At 38.0% G+C, this 21,612-nt stretch overlaps 1 protein-coding gene across 4 annotated transcripts in view; it reads left to right on the forward strand.

The window, feature by feature from the left end:
* MDN1 (midasin AAA ATPase 1) overlaps positions 1–20,897 on the forward strand; it is a 175,688-nt gene extending 154,791 nt beyond the window's left edge. For 3 of the 4 annotated variants that reach the window (XM_039529043.1, XM_039529046.1, XM_039529045.1), the window contains exons 83-102: positions 542–703; positions 1,213–1,350; positions 1,885–2,026; positions 2,835–3,013; positions 4,190–4,333; positions 5,509–5,644; positions 6,316–6,629; positions 6,937–7,098; positions 7,636–7,737; positions 7,897–8,098; positions 9,037–9,213; positions 9,892–10,052; positions 11,583–11,672; positions 13,460–13,575; positions 14,234–14,408; positions 15,737–15,810; positions 15,917–16,031; positions 17,044–17,107; positions 18,305–18,447; positions 19,992–20,897. In XM_039529043.1, coding sequence (XP_039384977.1) covers positions 542–703; positions 1,213–1,350; positions 1,885–2,026; positions 2,835–3,013; positions 4,190–4,333; positions 5,509–5,644; positions 6,316–6,629; positions 6,937–7,098; positions 7,636–7,737; positions 7,897–8,098; positions 9,037–9,213; positions 9,892–10,052; positions 11,583–11,672; positions 13,460–13,575; positions 14,234–14,408; positions 15,737–15,810; positions 15,917–16,031; positions 17,044–17,107; positions 18,305–18,447; positions 19,992–20,180 — 2,985 coding nt within the window. In that variant the 3' untranslated portion in view covers positions 20,181–20,897. The remainder of the gene's footprint in view (positions 1–541; positions 704–1,212; positions 1,351–1,884; positions 2,027–2,834; positions 3,014–4,189; positions 4,334–5,508; positions 5,645–6,315; positions 6,630–6,936; positions 7,099–7,635; positions 7,738–7,896; positions 8,099–9,036; positions 9,214–9,891; positions 10,053–11,582; positions 11,673–13,459; positions 13,576–14,233; positions 14,409–15,736; positions 15,811–15,916; positions 16,032–17,043; positions 17,108–18,304; positions 18,448–19,991) is intronic. The other variant, XM_039529044.1, reaches the window with a different exon arrangement.
* Positions 20,898–21,612: the final 715 nt, after the last annotated feature.

The raw sequence follows: 21,612 nt of genomic DNA on the forward strand, positions 1-21,612 counted from the left end.
TGAAAACAGGGCAGATCAAAGTGCACTGCAGAACTTCCATTGCATGGTAGCAGGGTCCACATGGACAGTTAATGCCTAGCATGCTAGTGCGAGGTAGATTTACATCCCAGCTTGCCGCCGAATAACTGTTCTTATAGACAAGCCTCTGCTTTTTGTAGGGAAAGAAAGGTTTCGCTTTTGTGAAATGCAAAAGATAGAAAAAACACTAGGAACAGAAGGAATTTAAGTAAAATATCTCCACTGGCTATTCGTGTATTTTTTTAGGCTTAAAATTGAGTTCTTTAATACAAAATAAGTCACTTCACTCCACACAATTATTTCTTGAGACTAGATAGTTAAAATACATTTTTCAGGATGGAGAGTTTCTAAAAGGCACGTGTTAAACTAAACTGGATTTATGGTGCAGACACATTAGTTAGTCAAGGCAGAACATGATTTAAGGATTGATGTTTTCAGTATTGTTACCCTTTCTGAGGACTCATTTTAATGTAGATGGAGTTATATGACTGGAAGCTCTTTTTCCCTTGTCTTTAATTTGCAGTTCTTCAATCAATCCTGCTACTTACTTGTGCGCCTAATGCCCATGCTTTCCAAGTATTCAGATCTTATCTTGTTCTATCTCATTGTTTCCTTGGCATCTCACAGAAGTACTGGGAAATTGCTTTCTGTTCTAACCAGTATATTTACAGAGCTCACGCAAAAGGTAAGAACCTTTAGAGAAATTATTAGATTGATATTAATCGTACATAATGTAGACAAAAGTCTACAGTGGCTTAAATGTAAATGTACACATTGTGTAAGTACAGTTTGAATTGACTTACATATGTCTAAAATTTGTTTTCTCTGTTGATTTTCAAGAGATTTCAGGGATTTTCTGGTTCATTTCTTGGTTGCATGTAGCAGCAGCATGGTAGAGTTACAGTATGCAGGATGGGATGCAAACAAAAAATGTGAGACTGCTTAGAGATTTTGAGTCTTTTTTTTTTTAAGCTTTTCACTGCTAATGAAACAATTGATTTCTACTCAGGTTTATTCAGATTAGCACAAATCTATATTTCTAGGAAGTACTACTGTAGGAGTAGGGCCACTATAAGGAAATGGGTCTCAAAGTATAACACTTCTTGTTCTTATTGTTTAAAATACTCACTTATACTGTCTTTACTGTCAGTACTAATTTTTGACTATTTATCAGTAAATGTTTCCCTTTTCTAGGGATTTTGTCTGCCAAAAGAATTAATGGAGGATGTAGCAGGAGAGGGAGCAACAGAGTTCCATGATTATGAGGGAGGTGGTATTGGAGATGGGGAAGGCAAGAAGGATGTGAGTGACAAAATAGAAAATGAAGACCAGGTATGTGTGTGGTTTGGTTCAAGGATAACTAAAAATGAATCGCTGGTCAGTTATTTGAAATCAAGATTTATTTTGAAGATTAGCATGAGCTGCAGCAAACCAAATTTGTAGTATACCCTAACTTTGGTTACTGTGAGTGGAATTTGTTGTAAATTTGGTCTTTCAGAGTAAATTGCTTTTTCCTTCTAAATTCCACCAGGGTAAGATTCAATGTTTAAGCAGCAGTCTTGGCTCCTGTAAATTGCTGAACACTGCAAAATAGTTTCTGTTCAAGTTCTTTTTTGGGCCATTTTTACCAATAAAAAGGACGGTAGAAAGTAGAAATGTTCAGACCTTCAATCCTGAAAAATAAAACACACAGATTGTGTTTAGGTGAAAGAAACAAATGGAGATGTTACTGACTGCTTTACTGTCCAACTAAGAAGTTAGGTTTATATCAAGGTAAAAATAGTTACAGTGAGTTATCAAGGTAATGTTAAACCAAGTATTAATCTTGAAAACAAACCCGTTGTAACTGTTGATTTAATAATCCAGGTGGAAGACACTTATCAAAAAGGTCAAGAAAAGGAGAAAGAGGATCCAGACTCCAAACCAGACATTGAAGGAGAGGACAATGCAATTGAAATGTCAGAGGACTTTGAAGGGAAAATGCATGATGGGGAACAAGACAAGAAAGGTTTGTTTCTTTCATTAAGGCAATCTGGTAAGATTTCACTCTTGTAGTTTTTAGAAATGCAATTGACTAGTTCAGTAATAGTTCCTACTTTCACATAGCAAAGCATATAGACACTCTTAAACCAACTCTAAGAATAGAATAGAAAAAGTCAAGTATAAATAGTAACAAGTCAGAGTTACAAAACACAAACCACAGCCAGCTTCACAATCCTCAACTGTAACAGATGCGTGGAACTGGAACAAATGAATTGGCTGTCCTTCCTATTGTCAAATGACCTATCACAGTGCTACAAATGGGTTAATGACTTCAGATGTCTTTCACAGCAATGAGTGTTTCAGTAAATGCCAATATTCAGCAAAGCTATAATACATTTGTACAAAAGAAATAGGCTGTTATTGACTTTTGACAGTCACTTAGGAAAATAGAGCTAACTTTTTAGGGGGGACATTTTGATTTTCCAATGCTTTATAATAATACATAACAAATTTCACTTAACTAAAAATCCTGCAGCAAAACAAAAATGCTTGCTGTGCAGCAGCATATTGTAATAGAACTTGTACAGGATAGACTTGGCAAAATTATTTCTTGCCTTAATGCATTGTGTGTACATAGAATCACCAGCTGCTTCTAAACAGGCTTCTGTTTGAATTGCAAGAGGCTTTTAGTGCTTTTCAGAGTAAAGTTCCTTTTTGGAAAAGTCCATAGTCAATGCATTTTCTCATCAGTGTACTTTAAATAAAAAAAAAAAATAGCACTTGACAGAATCAGTGTTTCAGCATGTTCCATTGAGTTGTGGTGATGTACACAGAAGACAGTGAGAAATCAGATGAAGATGAAGAGCTAGATAAACAGATGGGAAATCTTGGTGATGCTGAAGCTGATAAACTGGATGAGAGGCTCTGGGGTGATGACGACGACGATGATGATGAAGAGGACAATGACAATGATGAGAGTAAAACAGAAGAATCTGGACCAGGAATGGATGAGGTAAAAAAACAAAAGGAGATCAAAAGAAATAAAAAAAATAGTACAACGTTATTACCATGTGTACAACAGTTTACTCCTGGGTGAATACTGCTCCACTTTGCATGCACAGAATTCATGTCCCCCGCAGATTTCTTTGCTTCCCCACAGAAAAATGACTTTCTGACAGGGAAGCAAAGGGAAGCCACAAGAGCAGTCATGTGACCCTCCCCTGCAGTGTTTTGGGTGCCCAGGACAGCTGGCAGAGAGGTAAATCACTGTGGGGCAGAGGGCGGGACTGTGGAAGACCCAGCAGGTGGCTTCTACCCTGTGCTGGGCTCAACTCCTAGTCCTGGCTGGGCTGGGGTAGATGGGACTTCCTCTTCCCCTGTATGGCATCTGGGGCCAGTCAGACCCACCCCCAGATTTCTCCACAGGCTGCAGGAAGCTCTGCAAACTCCCAATGATCTCCTACCTCTGTGCAGACAGTGGCCTGTGCTCCCCGTGCCATGCTGGAACTTCCACATTTATTTGACAAATAAAATTTGCAGAATTTTAAAATATTGTGCACAGAATTTTGAATTTTTTGGCACAGACGTTTGAATTTTTTGGTGCAGAATGCCCTCAGGCATAACAACCTCACTAACTCAGTGTGACCTAGAGTATGAGACATAAAGGGGGAGAGTAGTTAAATTCTCCCTTCAAATGATGGGGTGTGTAAAATGGAAATAGTAAGTGTTTGGCTCTTGTCCCTAATTCAGCAAACCCAGATTTCTCCCTATTCTTCAGAGTTGATCTTCAAGAATTTGGACTTCCCTGACCAGCCTTAGGAAAGCAGGTGATCCTCATAGTTATAGTATGATATGGTGAGTTTCAAACTCACAATGCAATCACATGCCCAACTGAATTAAACCAACCTGAACCAAATGTGTCCCATGTGAACCTTTTGCCTAGCCCCGATGTAAGGTTGTCCATGCTTGCTGAGTATGGGCGAGTCAATCATGACTGTAGTAATTGCACATTAATTGAAGAAAGTAACCACTTGTGTAGTAGCCTCTGGCCTCAGAAGGGGGCAATTTGAATATATCCTAAATGTGTTTGGTTTGTTTCCTTTGGGAGCTGCGGCCCTGTAATTACACAGACTACTTAGCATTTTGCATAATCACTTTCTGGATTTTTTTTTTTTTTGTCCATACTCAGGGTGATTCTGAGCTTGTTGCAAAAGATGACAACTTGGATGCAGGCAATAAAAATGATAAAAAGAAGCCATCTAAGGATGAAGAAAAAGAGGAGCAAGCAGAGGATGGTGAAAACAAAGAGAAAATTCACGAACAAATAGATGAGGTAAAAAGGTTTTAAAACAGAACTAAGAATACTGTACTTTAAAGGGTCTTCAGAAGCCTGTAATGTTGTTCTAGTTGTGCTAAGGGCCTTAATGGCATATTACTGGTTGATTAAAAATATATATATATATTTAAAATAAATTAAAAATGGCTAGCCTTGTTTAAAAAAACATCAAGATTGTTACAAGCCATTTATTATTTGCATGGGAATACTGACCTGCTGTTAAAACACTTCTAGTCCATTATGCATTGCTGAGAACTTGAAGTGTTTTTATCTAGTAACTGAAGAACCTTGCCAAAAACTATACTATGTCTTAGTGATAAAAATAACACATTCAGTATACTACATATATTCTATTGCTCCAAAAGTCAGAAATTCCCTACATTTGTTTTACTTAAAATACTAATTGATGGTCAACACAATCACTACTTTGCAATGAAGTTTTGATGATCGGCAGAGTGCGTCTCTATTCTGTGCTATTCAGAAGTTTTGCTCTCACAATTCAGTGATATTTATTCAAACTGCTGCTTATTTTGTCCTTGGAGATTCTGCACAGGAGCCAAAGTGCATTTGCGATAAGGTTTTAAAAATAAAGAATTAAGTACATATACTTAGTTTCATCCTAAACTGTGTAGTCTTTAGTTTTTGTGAATTTCTATGTCTGTAAATTGTTACTCCTCAAAAACCCATCTATGCCAGCCCAAACAATGGATATTAATCCTAGTGATGTGAAATAGAGCTGGGTGGCTTATCTTGCTCTAAGACTTTGAACAATAAAAATTATATTCTAAACACAGCAGCATGATGTTTTGGGACAGAAAGGATTGATTGGCACAGCAGGGCTTAAAGAAAGAGCCAGAGTAGTGGGTAAGAAATACTTTTCTTTAGCATCCTCTCTGCTATTCAGGCAGCTCTAGAACAGATGTCAGGGTGCGTACTTTAGAGCAAGGTGTCTTCACCAAAAAGAATATGCTGCTTTAAAGCAATTTCAAACCCACTGTTCAGGCTGGCCTAGGGACTTGGAGAAACTAATTAGTAGAAATTACTGTTCACCATATTTGAATGCAAAATTTAATTTGCCATATACGTATCTCCATTTCCCAGAGAAATTGCTTCTTAACCCTTTCCCCTTCCCCTCTACTTACAATATGTTGCTTTCTTCTCCTGCTTATCAGCGTGAATATGATGATAATGAGGTGGATCCCTATCACGGTAAGCAAGAGAAGCAGCCTGAGGCTGAAGCTTTGGACCTTCCTGATGACCTGAACTTAGAGAATGAAGAGAGAAGCGATGAGGACAAGGAAGGCGAAGGTACCAACTAAGAAATTGTCTCTACAACTACCCAGTGGAGAAGTGTTTGAGAACCTCAAATAGTGAGGAGCTTGAGGGGAGAATCAGATAAGATCCCTTGTAAGAAAATCTGTTGCACAACAACCCAAATGTACCATTAAGACTAGACGATAAAAATTGCTAGTTTTACATACTGGTTAGTTCACAGTATGTTTTGGAATCAGGAATTGGACAGTAGGGCTGGATGAGAGTCTATTCGTTACAGTCACCTGTATGGAATACATTTTCTCTCATAATTAAAGTGTTTCATTGAACTTATTCCAGGAGCTCATCTAGTAGTGATGATTCAACAGCCTCCTTAAGCAGACTGTTTTATTGCCCAGTTGCTGCATTCTCTGTACTTTCCATCGTACCTCCAAGTATCTGCACTTAACAAAGTCTACTTAAAGCTGAGAAAATTTAGATTAGGACTAGTTAATAGGAATAGACCCTGATGGGCCCTTACATACATACCTGTTGTATTTCTTGGAGAGGAGGCAAATGGTTATTATGAGAAATCATAGATTCTGCACACAAGGGACTGCTGTATTTTTTTTTCCTTTTATGATTCTGAAGCACTAGGCTTTTTTCTTCCAGTTAGGCTTTCTCTGTTTGCTGAAAGTTTTATATCACTTCCTTATCCTTTAATTCAGAGGAAGAAAATCCTTTTGAGATAGAAGAGAAGCCAATGGAATTAGATGAGACTTTAAATGGGGAAGATAAGGATGGAGAAGATACTCAAGATACAGACAGAGATCCAGAGCCAGCTGAAGGAGGCACCTCTGAAGATAAAGCAGAGGGTGAAGGTGAAGTGGGGGAAGAAGCTGATGACCAAGAAGAAGGAAATACAGAAAACTCTGAGGAAAATGAAGAGGAGGAGAAACAACCACTGACAGAAGATAAAGAATCGGCTGAAGAGGAGAGAGAGAAAGGGATCCCAGCTGCTGACCAAGGCCTTCAACCTCAGGTTAAAAAACATGTTTTTACTTTATATGGATAATCGGGTTTCTTTTAATAAAATTTAGTAGAGGAATTTCCCTTTATTTGAAGACTAACAACTTTTACTTCTCCATTAAGAGGCTTGTGATTTTTTTTTTTCCTGTGGCAGTAGTGGAAGAAACACCTGAACAAAATTCCAGTGATATTGTGGGAGAAATGCTGATTCCCCACTGAGATAAAATAGATGCTGCTTATTTCTAAATTAGCTTATGTCACCACGATGAGCATCCCCCTACATTTTTAGCGTGCTAGACCTGTATTTCATATTACTTCAGGAAGGAGAGGATGAAGATACTCTGGAGAAGGATGAGCAGTTACCTGAATCTGTAGAGAGAATGGAACATGAAGCTCAGGGGCAGACAGGAGAAGAAAATCTGCAGAGTGACAGTGCTGTTGAGCTGGCTGGAGCAGCTTCAGAGAAGGACCAGGCTAAAGAGGTGAAATAAATGGAAATATCTTAAATGGGAATCTAACTTCAAATGTGTCTCTGCGCTTCTTTTTGTATGTCTAGAACAGAGCAAATACTCTTTAAACTGTTATCTGAATGTGTATGTGCATGTACTAAATATAAATATAGTTAGGAACAAATTACAAGCAAGAAACAATATTAAGTTTCTCAAATTTGAATCTGAGTTTATCTATATGAATTTATCTGCAGTTTCTTCAGATAACTCCCAGGCAGTCAGAGGTGTTTGTTTATGCTAATTCTTCAGCCATGGAGTTGTGTATTATCTGCACACTACAAAAATAGCACATACGCGCAAGCTCTTCCTTTTATTCTCCAGAACTCAGTTCAGCTCAGCCATAGCTCAGTTGTGTAAGATGAAAAGCTATCTCTGTAGTCCCATTTAGTTTCTAGATTTTTTGTACAGTAAGTGCTAAAGCATTTATGCCTAGTCTTGCGACGACAGTTTTTTTACAAGCCAGCAGAACAGCAGGTGAATATTTTTTCCTCTTGGCCTTTTGTCTTTTAGGAACATGGGAGTGGAGCTGCAGATGCAAATCAAACAGAAGGCCATGAATCCAACTTAATGGCACGATTGGCTTCTCAGAAACAAAGCAGAAAAAATACACAGGTTGCTTTTTTTGTAAATTATAGTAGTAAAAATTAATTTCTAACATGCAATTCCAAATAGCCTAGACTAAATTACTTGTTGTTTACTCTGGTTCATAATCTTTTGGTTGGATTCCAACTTCCTTATCAGAAATGCCTGGTGTTTGTTTGCCATTTTCAGAGTTTTAAGAGGAAACCTGGTCAGGCTGACAATGAGCGCTCAATGGGGGATCACAGTGAACATGTCCACAAGCGACTGAGAACCATAGAATCCAGCAGTGAAGCCAAACAGAATACAACTCAGCCTGAACAAAATGCGGAAGGAGCTGATGCGTTTGAACACATTAAACAAGGCACTGAATCCTACGATGCACAAACTTATGGTATGGTAGCATTCACAAGGCTTCAGAGATTAACTTCAGATTTAAACAGTGAACATTGCAGAATTGAGGTCAAGGCTCCTATTATCTGAAGTGTTTCTTACTAATTACACCATTTTGGCTCAGTGTATAGGACCAAAATAGTTTAAAGATTTTTAGCAAACTTTCGTTTTTAATAAATTTCTTGGGTTTTTTAAATGTTTCAGATTTTTAAGTAATTGCTTTTTGCTCCTCTTTCATAATAAAATCACTGTTTCATTGGTACTGGTAAAGTCGGACACAATAGATAAAGCTCAAAGTTTTCAGAAGTGCCCAAATTCCATTTTCAAAGGTGACTTAGGTACTTAGGGTCCTAACTGCCATTGATTTTGAGTGAGACTTAGGTTTCTAAGTGCCAGTCACTTTAAAAAATGGGACTTTGGCACCTACATAAGTTTGAAACTTTTAAAAACTTTACCTTAAATCTCACTTTGTTTGCCTTGCAGTCTTAATTGTTCACACACCTGCGAAATATTCAGGTTTACCCAGCACGTTTTTTGTGTTTACTCCATATGAAATAAGTTGCTGGCTTTTTTAATGCATTGGGGTATTTTTTTTTTATTTTTTTTTTTGCGAGGGGGAGAGTATGGGTGGGGTTGAAAAAGCAAGAACTTAAAATCATTATCAATTTAAGTAGATTAACACCATTGGTTCCCTAGCATAGCATAGCTCACATTGTGCAATGATTGAGACAATAGCTCAGACTGATTTTTCCACCCATTCAACGGCTTCACAGATTTAAGTTTTACTTACGTTGAAACCTTTAGAGAAAACAAAATAGAGGCTTCAGGTATCTGAAATATGATTTGTGTTTTTCTCTTAGAGTGCTGATATGGAAGAACCTCAGAAAGCAAAGTTGTTGTTGTTTTTCCTTTAATGTTTGTCCTGTTCCCTTTGTACAGATGTAGCTAGCAAGGAGCAGCAGAAACCTACTATGACTCTTGGTGAAGAGAAGGAAGAGGTGGTTTCTGAAGATGCAGCCATGGAGACAGAAATGCAGAACAATGAAGATCTCAATGCTGTAGACACAGAGGAGCTGAAGCCAGAAGTAAAGAAGTCTAGTGCCACTAAAACCCTTGGTAAACTCTTCTTAAATAGCCCTCTCGCTTCCCTTAAAGAAGTTCTATATAGATATTTCTGAAATGCCTGCTTTTAATTAGCTTTTCTGAAGCTGCATCTGTAGTCCAAGTCAGCAACTAGCATTAACTATTAAATTGGTTGAGGGGCAGAGTACCTTGCTACTCCCTTTCAAGACAATGGCCTCCTTAATCTTTTTTCACTTCCATAAAGAAGGCAAATGGTTTCCATTCAGGTGGGCAGACTGTCAATTCTTTTCATTCTTAACTGGCTTATAGATGCATTCCAATCTGTGACAGGAGAACACAGGTGCATGCAAGAAAACCCCAATTTTAACAAGATAATAGGGGTTTGAGTGGTCTCCTCAGGCGCAGCAGCATAAAAGTGTCAATTGGAGAAGAAAATGGTTTGATGGACTGAGTGGGAATGGAATAAAGAGAAGTGCACTGTCTCAAAGGAAAAGGGAGGAAGGATAATAGAACTGAGCTGCCGCTCAGCTGGCAGGAAAATGGGCCTGACTATTGTCAGCCATAACTGCCCAAAACAGGAAAAGCTCCAAAGCATATTATAGACTTGGGAATTCTCTGCCCAGTGGGAGCCAAGATATAGTAGCCATAATTTAAGAACCTGTATATTTTAGTGGACACGATGTTTAGTAACTATGCACTATGTAACTAAAGGGTCTGATGAAGCGGAGTTGGAAATCCAAGCTTTCAACTCTGAGGAGGTCAAAGACGCTACAGCAGACAAACCATCAAAGGTGCCAGAGGAGGAACCAGAAAGAAACCAAGACTCTACTATACATACGGCCCATCAATTTTTGATGGACACCACAGTCCTGGTACTGTACCAAAAGCATCCCACTGCTGTTTTACATAAGGATATGAAATAGTGAGAAAGAGAGAGAAGCTTTCTAATGTATCTTACAGCTGAGAAGTGTTCATTTAGAATGTAAACTCTTATTTTCCCCACTACTTGGTTACATCTGGGGTGTTCCCTGGTGGTTAAACACCCATGCAGAGGAGGAAAGGTGGGCAGGAGTGTGTAGCCTGCACTGATGGGTTGTGAGAGCTGTGCATAAGTCGCGTTGGAATAGCCTTAGTGGCAGGGAAGATTTCGGGGAGAATTGTGGTCATGCAGTTTATAATTAGCAATTCTCGTATAGACATATGCTATGTGGAGGGCCAGTTTATGAAGGAGGAAACGTTTCAGTGTGATATTGCCAAAACCCTTTCATCTTCATTTGTTGTCTTACTATATCACAATTTCAGTTATTTTGGGGATAGAGAGGAGTGTATTTTGAAGTTCCTGTACATATTGGTAGTGTCAAATGACCTGCCGGTAAGAATGAAACAACATTATGAGAAGTGCTACTGACTGCAAAGATGCCATATTATGTGGTCAGAATAGTCTAGCTCTTTCATGTACAGGTGAAGCAAGAGGAAACATACAGGTAGATCAAGTGATTAAAATAGACTAAAACAGGATGGGGAGTTCTTGTTGCACCAGATGAGGAAGGGAAGCATCGCTTACCTAAGCCATGGGGGAAAGGGTTGAGGTGTCCCTTTGCTTTTAGCAAGGGAGAGGGAGCTGGGTCCTATACATACACATCCACATTCCCGCCTACATTTAATTTGCAGTAGATTACAAGAGAGAGTTACAGTTCCTTGTGGGATCAGAAATTATCAGCACTTTTCCAATTCTCCAGTGATGTGCTGAATATTTTGTTTAAAACAAAACTCAATAAAGAAAAATATTTTTTAAACTTTCTAATATTCAGGTTTTAGAGATTATTTTAATTCCAACTATATAGCCCATATACTGTAGTCCTCTCTAAGGTTAAATGTCTGAGGTCCTGTTACTGTGAAGAGTGAAGAAATATAATTTAAGTTGTTGTTGTTTTAACAAAGTGTGCATAAGCTATCAAACAGTGATATATTAGCCTGATAGGTGAGTTGCCATATTCTGTTAATACATTAAATAGAAAAAATTATTTGAGTCTACCACTAGCTGCTGAGTGAACTTTTTCTTTGGGAAATTTAAATAAATTGAAATAGACTGATTTTTCTCTTTACTGTCATTAAAATCAACGGCTTGACGCAAGACAACTTAAATCGATCATCTTGAAATTCAGTACTTCTAATACATATTCAAAATGTATGTAAAACCCAAAATTATGTTGTCTGTATAGAAGAACAAGAAGAGATAATAGCAATCATGGAAATTTAAAATGAAAGCTAAACTTGGTTTTCTAGGTATTTTAGCCATTATTATAACCCTCTCTGGCTCTTACTAATGTTTTTGTGATGCTGTAAGGATTGGAGGTTACTGATATGTGGACTATCTCCGTTTCTCATAAATGTACCTTTAGCACATAATTAAAGATCCCGAAGAGATGAGACAGGAACTGGAAAAGCAACTGGAAGCTTGGCAAACTCAGCAATCTGGTAACCCAGATGAGGTTAGTGATCTTAACCTGCCATAGGAATCCTTAATGTGCATTCTTTCATATTGTAACCCTATTGAAGTCGTGGATGAAGACTTAAAGTCCAGAATCTAATTTTCAGACAAAGCAATTTGAATCTCCCTCTGTCTTATGGTGTTTAGCTTTTCCTTTAAACTTCTTAACACAAACCTTACAGCTGGGCAATGATTCAAATCATGTTTCCAAAGCATTATCTGCAGTTTAGAGAAAGCTGCTTTGAACTTGCTCTGGTAATGACCTCTAAAACTCATAGTGAGAATCTTTTCTCTCAAACTTATCAAGTCCTTACACATTGAGTAGGTGACACCAGCAATTTACCAGCGTTACACACCACTTTATCTATACCAGTCTATAGACACTACTGCTGGAAGCTGCCTCCTTCATCTGCAGTGTTAGTGTCTGCTTTTAGGTTGTCTGATGCCAGAACTTCTTCAACTTGGCTGCGATTACCGCAGCTATAAACTAAATTGTATTGAAAATTACTCTTGATTAAAATTGTCGTTATGGAGACTCCTCTTAATGGCAGTCACCCTGCTAAAAGGTGATGTCATTTTTAACACGCAATCTGAGAGACCGTGGGCCAGCAGCCATCTTGTTGTGGTTCTAGTTTAACTATCAAAACATTACTGTTTATACAGTGGCAATTGTAGTGGAAATGTTAAAACCATTTGGTGTAGGCTTGGAGGCAAGAACGGCCATTGGTCATTAGTGTATACTCTGACATTTAAAGAGAGGTTTTTAAAATCTAATGCTAATAAAGTCTTCTCTTTACAGCTGACTTGACTAAAATAAGAGGTATCTGTGCACCATTTTCTGCTGTCTTGTGATGTAAGGACCCTGTCCAGCAAAGGAAACTGCACAGGCAGATTCTCATGCCTAGGCAGATCCATTTGCAGGAGAGGTAGACAAATCTCTTCCTTACTAATCAAAGAGAAGCTAGTATTCTATCCCTTAGACATTTTTCCATACACATTACAAGTTTAGTAAGATTAATTTTAAAGGAGATGACACTTTTCTGTTTGTTAAGATTGTAAAAACTGCTCTTGAAAACAATGTATTTTGCAAATTCATAGTGAGAGATTAGATACTGCTTGGTACTCTAGCTCAAACCAGTTCAGCGTAACATGTTTCAGTAACACTTTCCTTGGTATGGTAGGAGTCATCGGAAAAAATAAATACATCTGCTGCCTCTTTCTAGATAGAATGAGGCCTAATGGTATGGGCCTCTTTCCAGGAGATCTATTTAAAATTTCTTTTCCGTCTTTCAGGTCAGTAGCAAGTCAGCTGCATGGAAAAGCCACTTAGGTCCGTTCCATATAAATTATGTCTTTATCGAGTGTAATATATTGGTTATTTATCCATCCACCAGTACTTCTCATTACTTCTGCCAAGGACTTTTCCAACTCCCGGATAGACTCCTCCAGTAGTGCCAGTATACTACAAAGCACCAGTTATATCTCCAATAACAGTATTATCAGCTGCTCAGCCTGCTGCATTGATTTGATTATTTTTTTAGTCTTTAAAATTTCAGCTGCACATAAGTAAGTACACTATTCTGCCTTTAGAAGGCTTTCTCTTGAACATTCCCCCGGAGCCCAGAAATGAGCCCTCCAACAAGCATTTCCCACTAACTTCACCTGAAGGACTTATTTTGTCCTATTAATGTTGTCCTCAGACTTGTGCTCTCTCCTTCAAGATTTTCACAGCTTTTCATTTGTCCATAATGAATGTAATGAGTTTTGTCTCGTCTGGTACTGTTACAGGAAAAGATGGCAGCTGAGATGTGGCAGAGATATTTAGCACTGACCACTCCTCTTTCACAACAGCTTTGTGAGCAGCTACGACTCATACTTGAACCCACTCAGGCAGCCAAGTTGAAGTAAGTCTTTTCTCTGTAAGGTTTCTAGCCTCTTAACCTCTCATTTTGTGGGCCAGGCATCTTTACAGCCACAGCTTTTTGTGTTTGGGCCTTGGCAGTATCCTCTAATAGTTGTAGTAACTGTGTTTCCCATATGCATGCACATTCATTTTATTTTTTAATTAGAACTCTTAGGTGATCTGATGACTTGCAAATGTGATGTGGTAGTGAAGAATTATAAGACTTCACTATCTTGAGTCTGTAGCTTTTTGAGATTTTTTTTTCTTTTATACAATGCTCAAACTGATTTCAATGGAAGCTCTAGCAAGTCAAAATTATGTTAGAAGTCAAAATCTTCTCCACATTGTTCATGTTTTAGCTCCAAGTGATTCTGAACAAGCTTTTCAATACTGGGTACCAAAAGTCAGGCTCCTAATTCCATATTTAGGCACCTACATTAAAAATGTGCTTTCAAAAGTGCTGAGCAGCCAACTCCCAATGGAGCTGAAAATCAGACCAATTTGTAGGGACCTAAATATGGACATAAGAGCCTAATTTTAGACATCCAGTTCTGAAAAATCTTGGCCTGTGTTGCTGTGCATAATTACCAAATTGTATAAACTATTATCAATAAAATGACTCTCCCCACTAATATTTTTGTTGGCTTCTTAACTATCAGAGGTGATTACAGAACAGGAAAAAGACTGAATATGCGCAAAGTGATTCCATATATTGCCAGTCAGTTCCGAAAGGATAAGATCTGGTTGCGAAGAACCAAACCCAGCAAACGTCAGTACCAGATTTGCTTGGCCATTGATGATTCATCTAGTATGATAGACAACCACTCAAAACAGGTAAGGCAAATAAAACCTTGGAAGGAACCTATTCCACAGAGTAATGATGAAGCAGTACAGTAGCCAAGGTCTTTTTTATAATTGTATATCAGAAGAGTAGCTGATTTATATCAAGAATTGTATTGCATGGAAGGTGCTGTTATTGAATAGACATAATTTAATATGTCACACGTAAAATATGAAGATAGTTTAAGCAGTTTCTAATCCTTAGTCAAACTCTACTATTAAAATATTTTGAATTGCAGAATAGAATGCATATTTTGTGCTTCACTGGTAAATTAGTGACATTTATATATGTATGAAGTACAGAATTTGTACTGAGTAAAAAATGTGCACTCCCCTCAGTCTGATTATTGCAACATTTTTAATTTCTATTCATCAGCCTAAACTGTTAGTGTATAACACCCAATTTCAGGATTTCAGCTGACTGCAAATAGCACCAACATAATCTTTCTGTAATTCATGAATATCTCAAATCAGATTTTTTTGAATTTTTTGCTTGTGATATCGCTAGGTTTGTATTTGATATACACACATAAACAATTATATAAGGAAACAAATACTTAATGGGCAGTATTTAAATTTGATTTTACTGGATTATGAAAATGAACTTTGATATGCTTTTAATTCAGCACCAAAAGATTAAAAGAACTGACAACACTTCACCACAAAATGTGGTGTACCTCATCCAGTGTCCTAAATGCCCCAATAATAGCTATGTAAGTGAAACCAGACAATCACTACGCTCACAAATGAACTCATACATAAAACGATAAATGACAAAACCATCATATCACCTGTGGGCGAACACTTTTCACAAAGCAATCACTCTGTATCTGACCTATCAGTCCTCAACCTCAAAGGGAACCTGCACAAAACTTTCACAAGATGAGCTTGGGATCTTAAATGCATAACTTCGGTAGACAATAACAATTATGGTCTTAATAAAAACGCTGGATTTATGGCTTATTTCAGTAATCTGTAACCCACTAACCCTCCTTTTTGTCCTATGACTACAGGGATGTTAACTGGCCACTTCATCTCAAATGGTCCCTTAGAATATGTGCCAACTGCCTATGCTAAACTATCTGTTCCACCTTGTATTTAGCTGTAACACTGAGTACCTTTCCCAGTCCTGTGGAAGAGCTCTGTGTAGCTCCATAGCTTGAATCTCTCACCAACAGAAGTTGGTCCAATAAAAGATATGACCTTACCAATCTTATATTTCTCCTCTCTTACATCCTGGGACTGACACGGCTACAACAACCCTGTATACAGCAATACTTTTGAACATGTTGCTTCATCTTGATTAACTTCATTTTTCCTAGCTTGCATATGAATCCCTGGCAGTGATTGGAAATGCATTGTCTCTTCTAGAAGTGGGGCAGATTGCTGTATGTAGGTGAGAATATTTTAAGCATGGATTTATTTTAAGATTTTTAGAGCAAATTAGCAATATAGAATTCTTATTAAACATATTTTTAAAACACACACATACTTTATTTCAGCTTTGGCGAGACAGTTCAACTTCTGCACCCATTCCATGAACCATTCAGTGACCAGTCAGGAACACGGATATTACGCCTCTGCAAATTTCAACAAAAGAAAACTAAGATAGCTCAGGTATGCAAAAGTACCTCTTGGACTTCAGGGTTGCAGAATTTTTGTTCCAGACAAGACATTAACTGTATCATGGCATTAGGCACTGTTTGTGTTTACATAAAAACAAAATACATGAATGGCAATTCATGAATGGCATGGCTGTTCCACTAGACAACAATTTAAGTAGATAAGAGATAGGAGAGCTTAGCATCTTGTTGAAATAGTTAATACTCAGCAGTATCACTTTTGTTTGTGCTCTTCTCGCCCGATAGTCCCCCAGCTCAGACTGTATTATAACCTGCATTTTTGGTACATGTGTTAGTCGTACATTTGGATTTACTAGCATAATTTCTGCACTAATGCAGAATCCCATTTAAGAGCGTGGGGGAAGAGTCCTAATTAAGCCCAGCAGGAATTTATTTTAGTGGATCCCAATTAAGTATAAGATTTTGTCACAGGTATTTTTAGTAGAAGTCACAGACAGGATGTGGCAATAAACAATAAATCACAGAAGCCCGAGTGGGCTGGAGCTGGAGCACCACCACCCAGGGCTGACAGCTGGAGTCCTGCCGCTCAAGCTGAAATTGTGGAGGTCATGTGAAATCACAGAATCCATGACCTCTCTGACCGACTCATAGCCTTAATCCCAATGCTGTATTAAGGCCAGAAGGAAGAAGAGATCTCCAGACGTGATTACTAGTTTATTTTAATGATTAATTGAATCATTCTTTTGCTTTTGGCTGGTTCTTGAAAAAAAATCTTGTAGTGGTACCTTTTGGACCTTGCCTGAATTTTGGTTGGACTGTCTTTCAGTTCTGGCATCCCTAATATGCCCTTACTGCCATCAAGAACAGCAGCCATTGATATGCACCCAGACAGCTCCAGCGATCTTCCACATTCAGTAGCGACTTCTATGAAATGTGGAAAAGTCTGATGAACTCTTTTAACCTGTTCATTTGTTTTAAAAATCTTTCCAGCATTAATGCATCTGCTTATAATTGGCTTGCTGTTCTCTTGTTTGTCTTCTCTGCAGTTTCTAGAATCATCAGCAAATATGTTTGCTGCAGCCCAGCAGTTCTCTCAAAATATCAATCCAGGTAAGCACTTTTAAAATGCTAATTATGCTTGTTACCATGGGAATATAGCTCACTAAGGTGTTAATACAATATCTTTCCTATGCTGTCATAGAGAAAAACTGTAAAGACTTGCAGCATTGAGATGACACTTTTCAGCGCCATGGTCTTGAATGTTCAAATGGAATGTTTGGTTAAGAGGTTCTTTCGGCAATTCCATTTTTAAAAGCTGAAACTTTGCATAGCGTGTGCAGGACTAAGTAGCAAATTAAGCGAAACAAAGAAGATCCATTTGATGATCTTTCAAATAAAGCAAAAAGAAGATGTTTGAGACCATGTTTTGTGCTTCATTATCTCAAAAAAAAATTTTATAGGCATTCTGTATAGACTTTTTGGGTATTTAGCCAAAAAAAAAAAAAAAGCAACTAAGTTGTGTTTAGAAGCAGTTTATTGCACTCAAGTTGTAACATATTTTATACAAACACACTGATTTAGGGCCTGACCCACCTCCCTTTGAAATCATTGACCTTCAGAAAGGCTCCCATTGATTTCCGTGGAAATTGGATAAACCCCTTAGCAAATATGTGCAGTAGTCAAGTCTGCAGAGCTGGTACCTAATCTTTGAATTCCTTGTGCACCCAAAATTCCTGTCTCACTGACGACTGTGGTGAGCAAGGAATGCAAAACCAGACCTTTATTCACTAGTTTAGTTTTCCTGCCTGTTATCATTGCTTATGGCGGTAATGGCCATTTAAAAATTGTCTAAGGCTATGTCTACACTACAGACCTTACAGTGGCACAACTGTACCCCTGCAGCTGCACTGCTGTGAGGTCTCCTATGTAACCTCTCTATGCTGGTGGGAAAGTGTTTCCTGACGACATAGCGCTGTCCACACTGGCACTTTTGTCGGTGAAACTTATGTCAGTCAGGGCGTTATTTTTTTCACACCCTGACTGACAAAAGTGCTAGTGTAGACAAAGCCTAACTCATGTCTTCAGGAGAGAAATTCTCTTTCCTGATCTGCTTGGGGTTGTAATTTAATTTTAAAAGTCAGAGAATAATTGATCACAACTTTGTTTTCTTGTGGAGGTTATTAGGGTTTTCCATTGTGCAGACATCAAAGATAAATTGTGATAAAATGCAGTGTTTTTGTTTTCAGTTTAAATGAGTTAGAAGTTCTTATTTATTGGAACTGAAAATATTGTTTCCCCTGTGCTTAGAAACTGCTCAGCTGCTCTTGATAGTATCTGATGGAAGAGGCCTTTTCCTAGAAGGCAAGGAACGAGTCACAGCAGCAGTTCAGGCTGCTCAAAATGCCAATATCTTTGTCATTTTTGTCGTATTAGACAATCCTAATTCCCGGGTGAGTGAGTGAATAATAAAACAGCATTCTAGTGCAGTGAATGGAAAGCTACACAAAGTATTTTTAACTGTTGCCTTTGTAACTCCTTATAAAATTGGCTGGGAATTTATGCCAAGATCATTTTTTTCTAGCTGTTGAACATTTGCAACTACAGCTGGGGTTATCCCTTTTGTAGGAGTCAACAAAGATATTTTGTTTAATATAAAATAATTCTTTGCTTCACTTTGCTGTTCACTATCCTTTAGTGAAGTAATTAAAATTTCATTCATGTGCAACATCTGTCAGTGCTCCCTCAGCCTCTCTCTACTGTGACTCCTTATGTCATATTTGAAATTAGATTTTAAACTCTTTGGGCCTGGAACTCTGTCATCTTATTTTTACTGGGAGGTACCCAGCACAATACTATATGCTGTAAAGTATTTTCTGTCAGCTGTGCTGTTGAATTACCTAAATCTACCATAAATTGGTTTATAGAAAAAATCTGCCCTAGTTCACTAGTAGATACTTAGTGAAAATGTATTTGTATTCTGATCGTACGCAAGGGCCCCCCCCCTGATCAGAATCAGGTCCCATTGTTCTGGGTGCTGTACACAAATATAGTAACATACTATTGCATCATGTGTAACCACCTCCTAGTTATGAACAGTGTGCCCCCAACTATTCACAAACGTTCTGTCTGACAGAATAGTGCCCAGTTTTCATCCCACAAAACCCTACACAAGGACTCTTCCTTGTCCTGGGCTAGTCTGTCACTTCCTGGCAGAGAAGGTGTTGGGAGCGCCTCTTGTTGTTAAATAACTCCAACCAATTCAATGTTGACTGACCCTAAAAAAGTAATTCCAGGGTGTTTCTAACTCCATAGATAAAATTGTGAGCATGATTTGTGCCTCAAGATGTGGGCAGGAGAGGGGAGAACTGGGACTTTCCAATACAGTTGGTACTCACGTACTTTACAAGTAATTACTTCCTTCATTTGCACTTCTTGCATCCCCAGAGATGGATACCCTAAAAACTCTGAGATGATTTATTATTATTTAGGGACTGTCGTCATAAATTTTGGTTAGAACAGAAATAGCTACTAGATTTCTAAATTAAAAAGTTTAAAAGCAAAAGGAATTTGAAAGAGCTGATTTATTCCCTCTCAATTGTGAATTTCTACCCAAAGAGCTTTACAGTTTTAAAAGTCAGAGGAAGGGCATGCTCAGGGAATGACAGAACATAAAAGCAAATTGATCCAGGTGGTAGCAGGTTCATGTTATGTTAGTCTCTTCTCTTTCCTTAGCATTTATTTTTATGTTTGTTTAATACTACAAAAGCTTAAAGTTTAATCTACTTCATTCTGTAACTCAGTGCTCAGTACAGTTTTAGAGGTTTTTTTCTCCCAGCTTGTCATACCTGTCCCTGTTTGACTTCCCTGAGGGGGTTGCATTTAGGGTTTTATTTTAAAATATTTTTGCCTTTAATTGTCCAATGTTGGGGAAATGTGTTTGAAAAATTGGATAAATGGTACCTACAGTCCAGTCATCCCTTCATCTCTTTTACAGGATTCCATCTTGGACATTAAAGTACCTATATTCAAAGAGCCCGGAGAAATGCCTGAAATCAGATCCTACATGGAAGAGTTCCCATTCCCATTCTACATAATCCTCAGAGATGTGAATGCCCTCCCAGAGACTCTCAGCGATGCGCTGCGACAGTGGTTTGAACTGGTGACTGCCTCGGAGAGTCTATAGAATTTTCAAAGCAAGTAAACCTCTGATTGCTGCTAAATTACTTAAGTGTGACTGCATTTCATCAGTGATTTTATGAGATCTCTCTATCCAGGATTTACATGCAGGAACTGCCTTCTGATATTCAGACAGCCTAGAAAAGAAATGCTTTAGGTGTGCTCTTCCCCATTTGCTAGTGCAGGAGACTATGCAATGGTGAAAGACTGTACTCACTTATTTGCCTATCCCTATAACAATGCAAACTTTCTACCACCACTGTTGTAATTTATTATTTTTAAATTTTATTTGGAATGTTCATATCATTGAAGGGGGGAAGTAGTCTTGTTTCTGGGAAGGAACTTCTCGTATTGGAAGAACTTGAACAGTCTTGGAACTGTTTTAGCTGAACCCGTGGTGGTGGTACATGTGGGTGGGGGAAGGATGGGTTTACACAACCAAAATATAAGTACTTGAATACTTAAAACTGTGTTTTGTGGTTAAACACATCCTATTTAATATATGTTGCTGGTTGTTGGATAATGCCTGCAGGGTATTTTTATGAAACATGCCATGATATGATCTTCCCTGTATTATCACTTTACACTGTGAAGTTTGCCCCTTTGTCCAAGGCAGACATTAAAGACACATTTAGTCAGGTGTCTTAAAGATTGTACATGACTTTTTTCATTGCAAAAGCTATGCATCTTATTGTCTGTACTAATAAAAAGATGTACCACTGTTTGTAATTATGGTGTCCATTCTTTGTCATTTGATGAAGCAAAAATAGCTGTGCCACAGGAATAGTACTTGGTGCACATATAATGCTTCACATTTTCAGAACATCATACAAACAGTCCTCAAATCATATAGGTCCCTAGCTTGCATAACTTCACAGGTTTCACTTGTTTTGGACTGTGAGAGGTTGCCAGATATGTGAGTTTTTATTGGTGGCCTCATCATCCTAAACATTCTAGCAGATTTGTGCTACTTGACTAATGTAAATCTGCTGGGAAGCTAGTTTAACTGGCCCCATCAGGATTTTCCATGCATAAGTGGAAACTCTGAATACTGAAGTGCTGGCTCTTCTTCACAGCCAGATGTAGCTGGGAGGGTGTGATGATATGGGGAATCTGAGTACAACTTAGGAATTCTGGTTGATTTTATGAAATTGTATTATTGAATGCCTCAGTGGATATGGAGTCAGCCATATGTTATCAGGGCCTGTAGGAATAGTTATGAAATTAAAGTTAGCTTAAGTTTAAGAAAATAATATATTTGTTTTATGGTTTGTGGCTAATAAAAAATGGTCATGAGAATAATTAGTGGTATTATTTTTACTTGTAGTGTGGGAATGATGTATGGTTCAAAAAGTAACTAATAAAATAAAAAGCTGCAGTAACAAGACAAACTGTCTTAAAAGAAACAAGCACAAACCTTCCCACTGTTCTGCTGGTAA

The sequence above is a fragment of the Mauremys reevesii genome, linkage group 3 (assembly GCF_016161935.1).
Source record: "Mauremys reevesii isolate NIE-2019 linkage group 3, ASM1616193v1, whole genome shotgun sequence".
Taxonomy (NCBI): domain Eukaryota; kingdom Metazoa; phylum Chordata; order Testudines; family Geoemydidae; genus Mauremys; species Mauremys reevesii.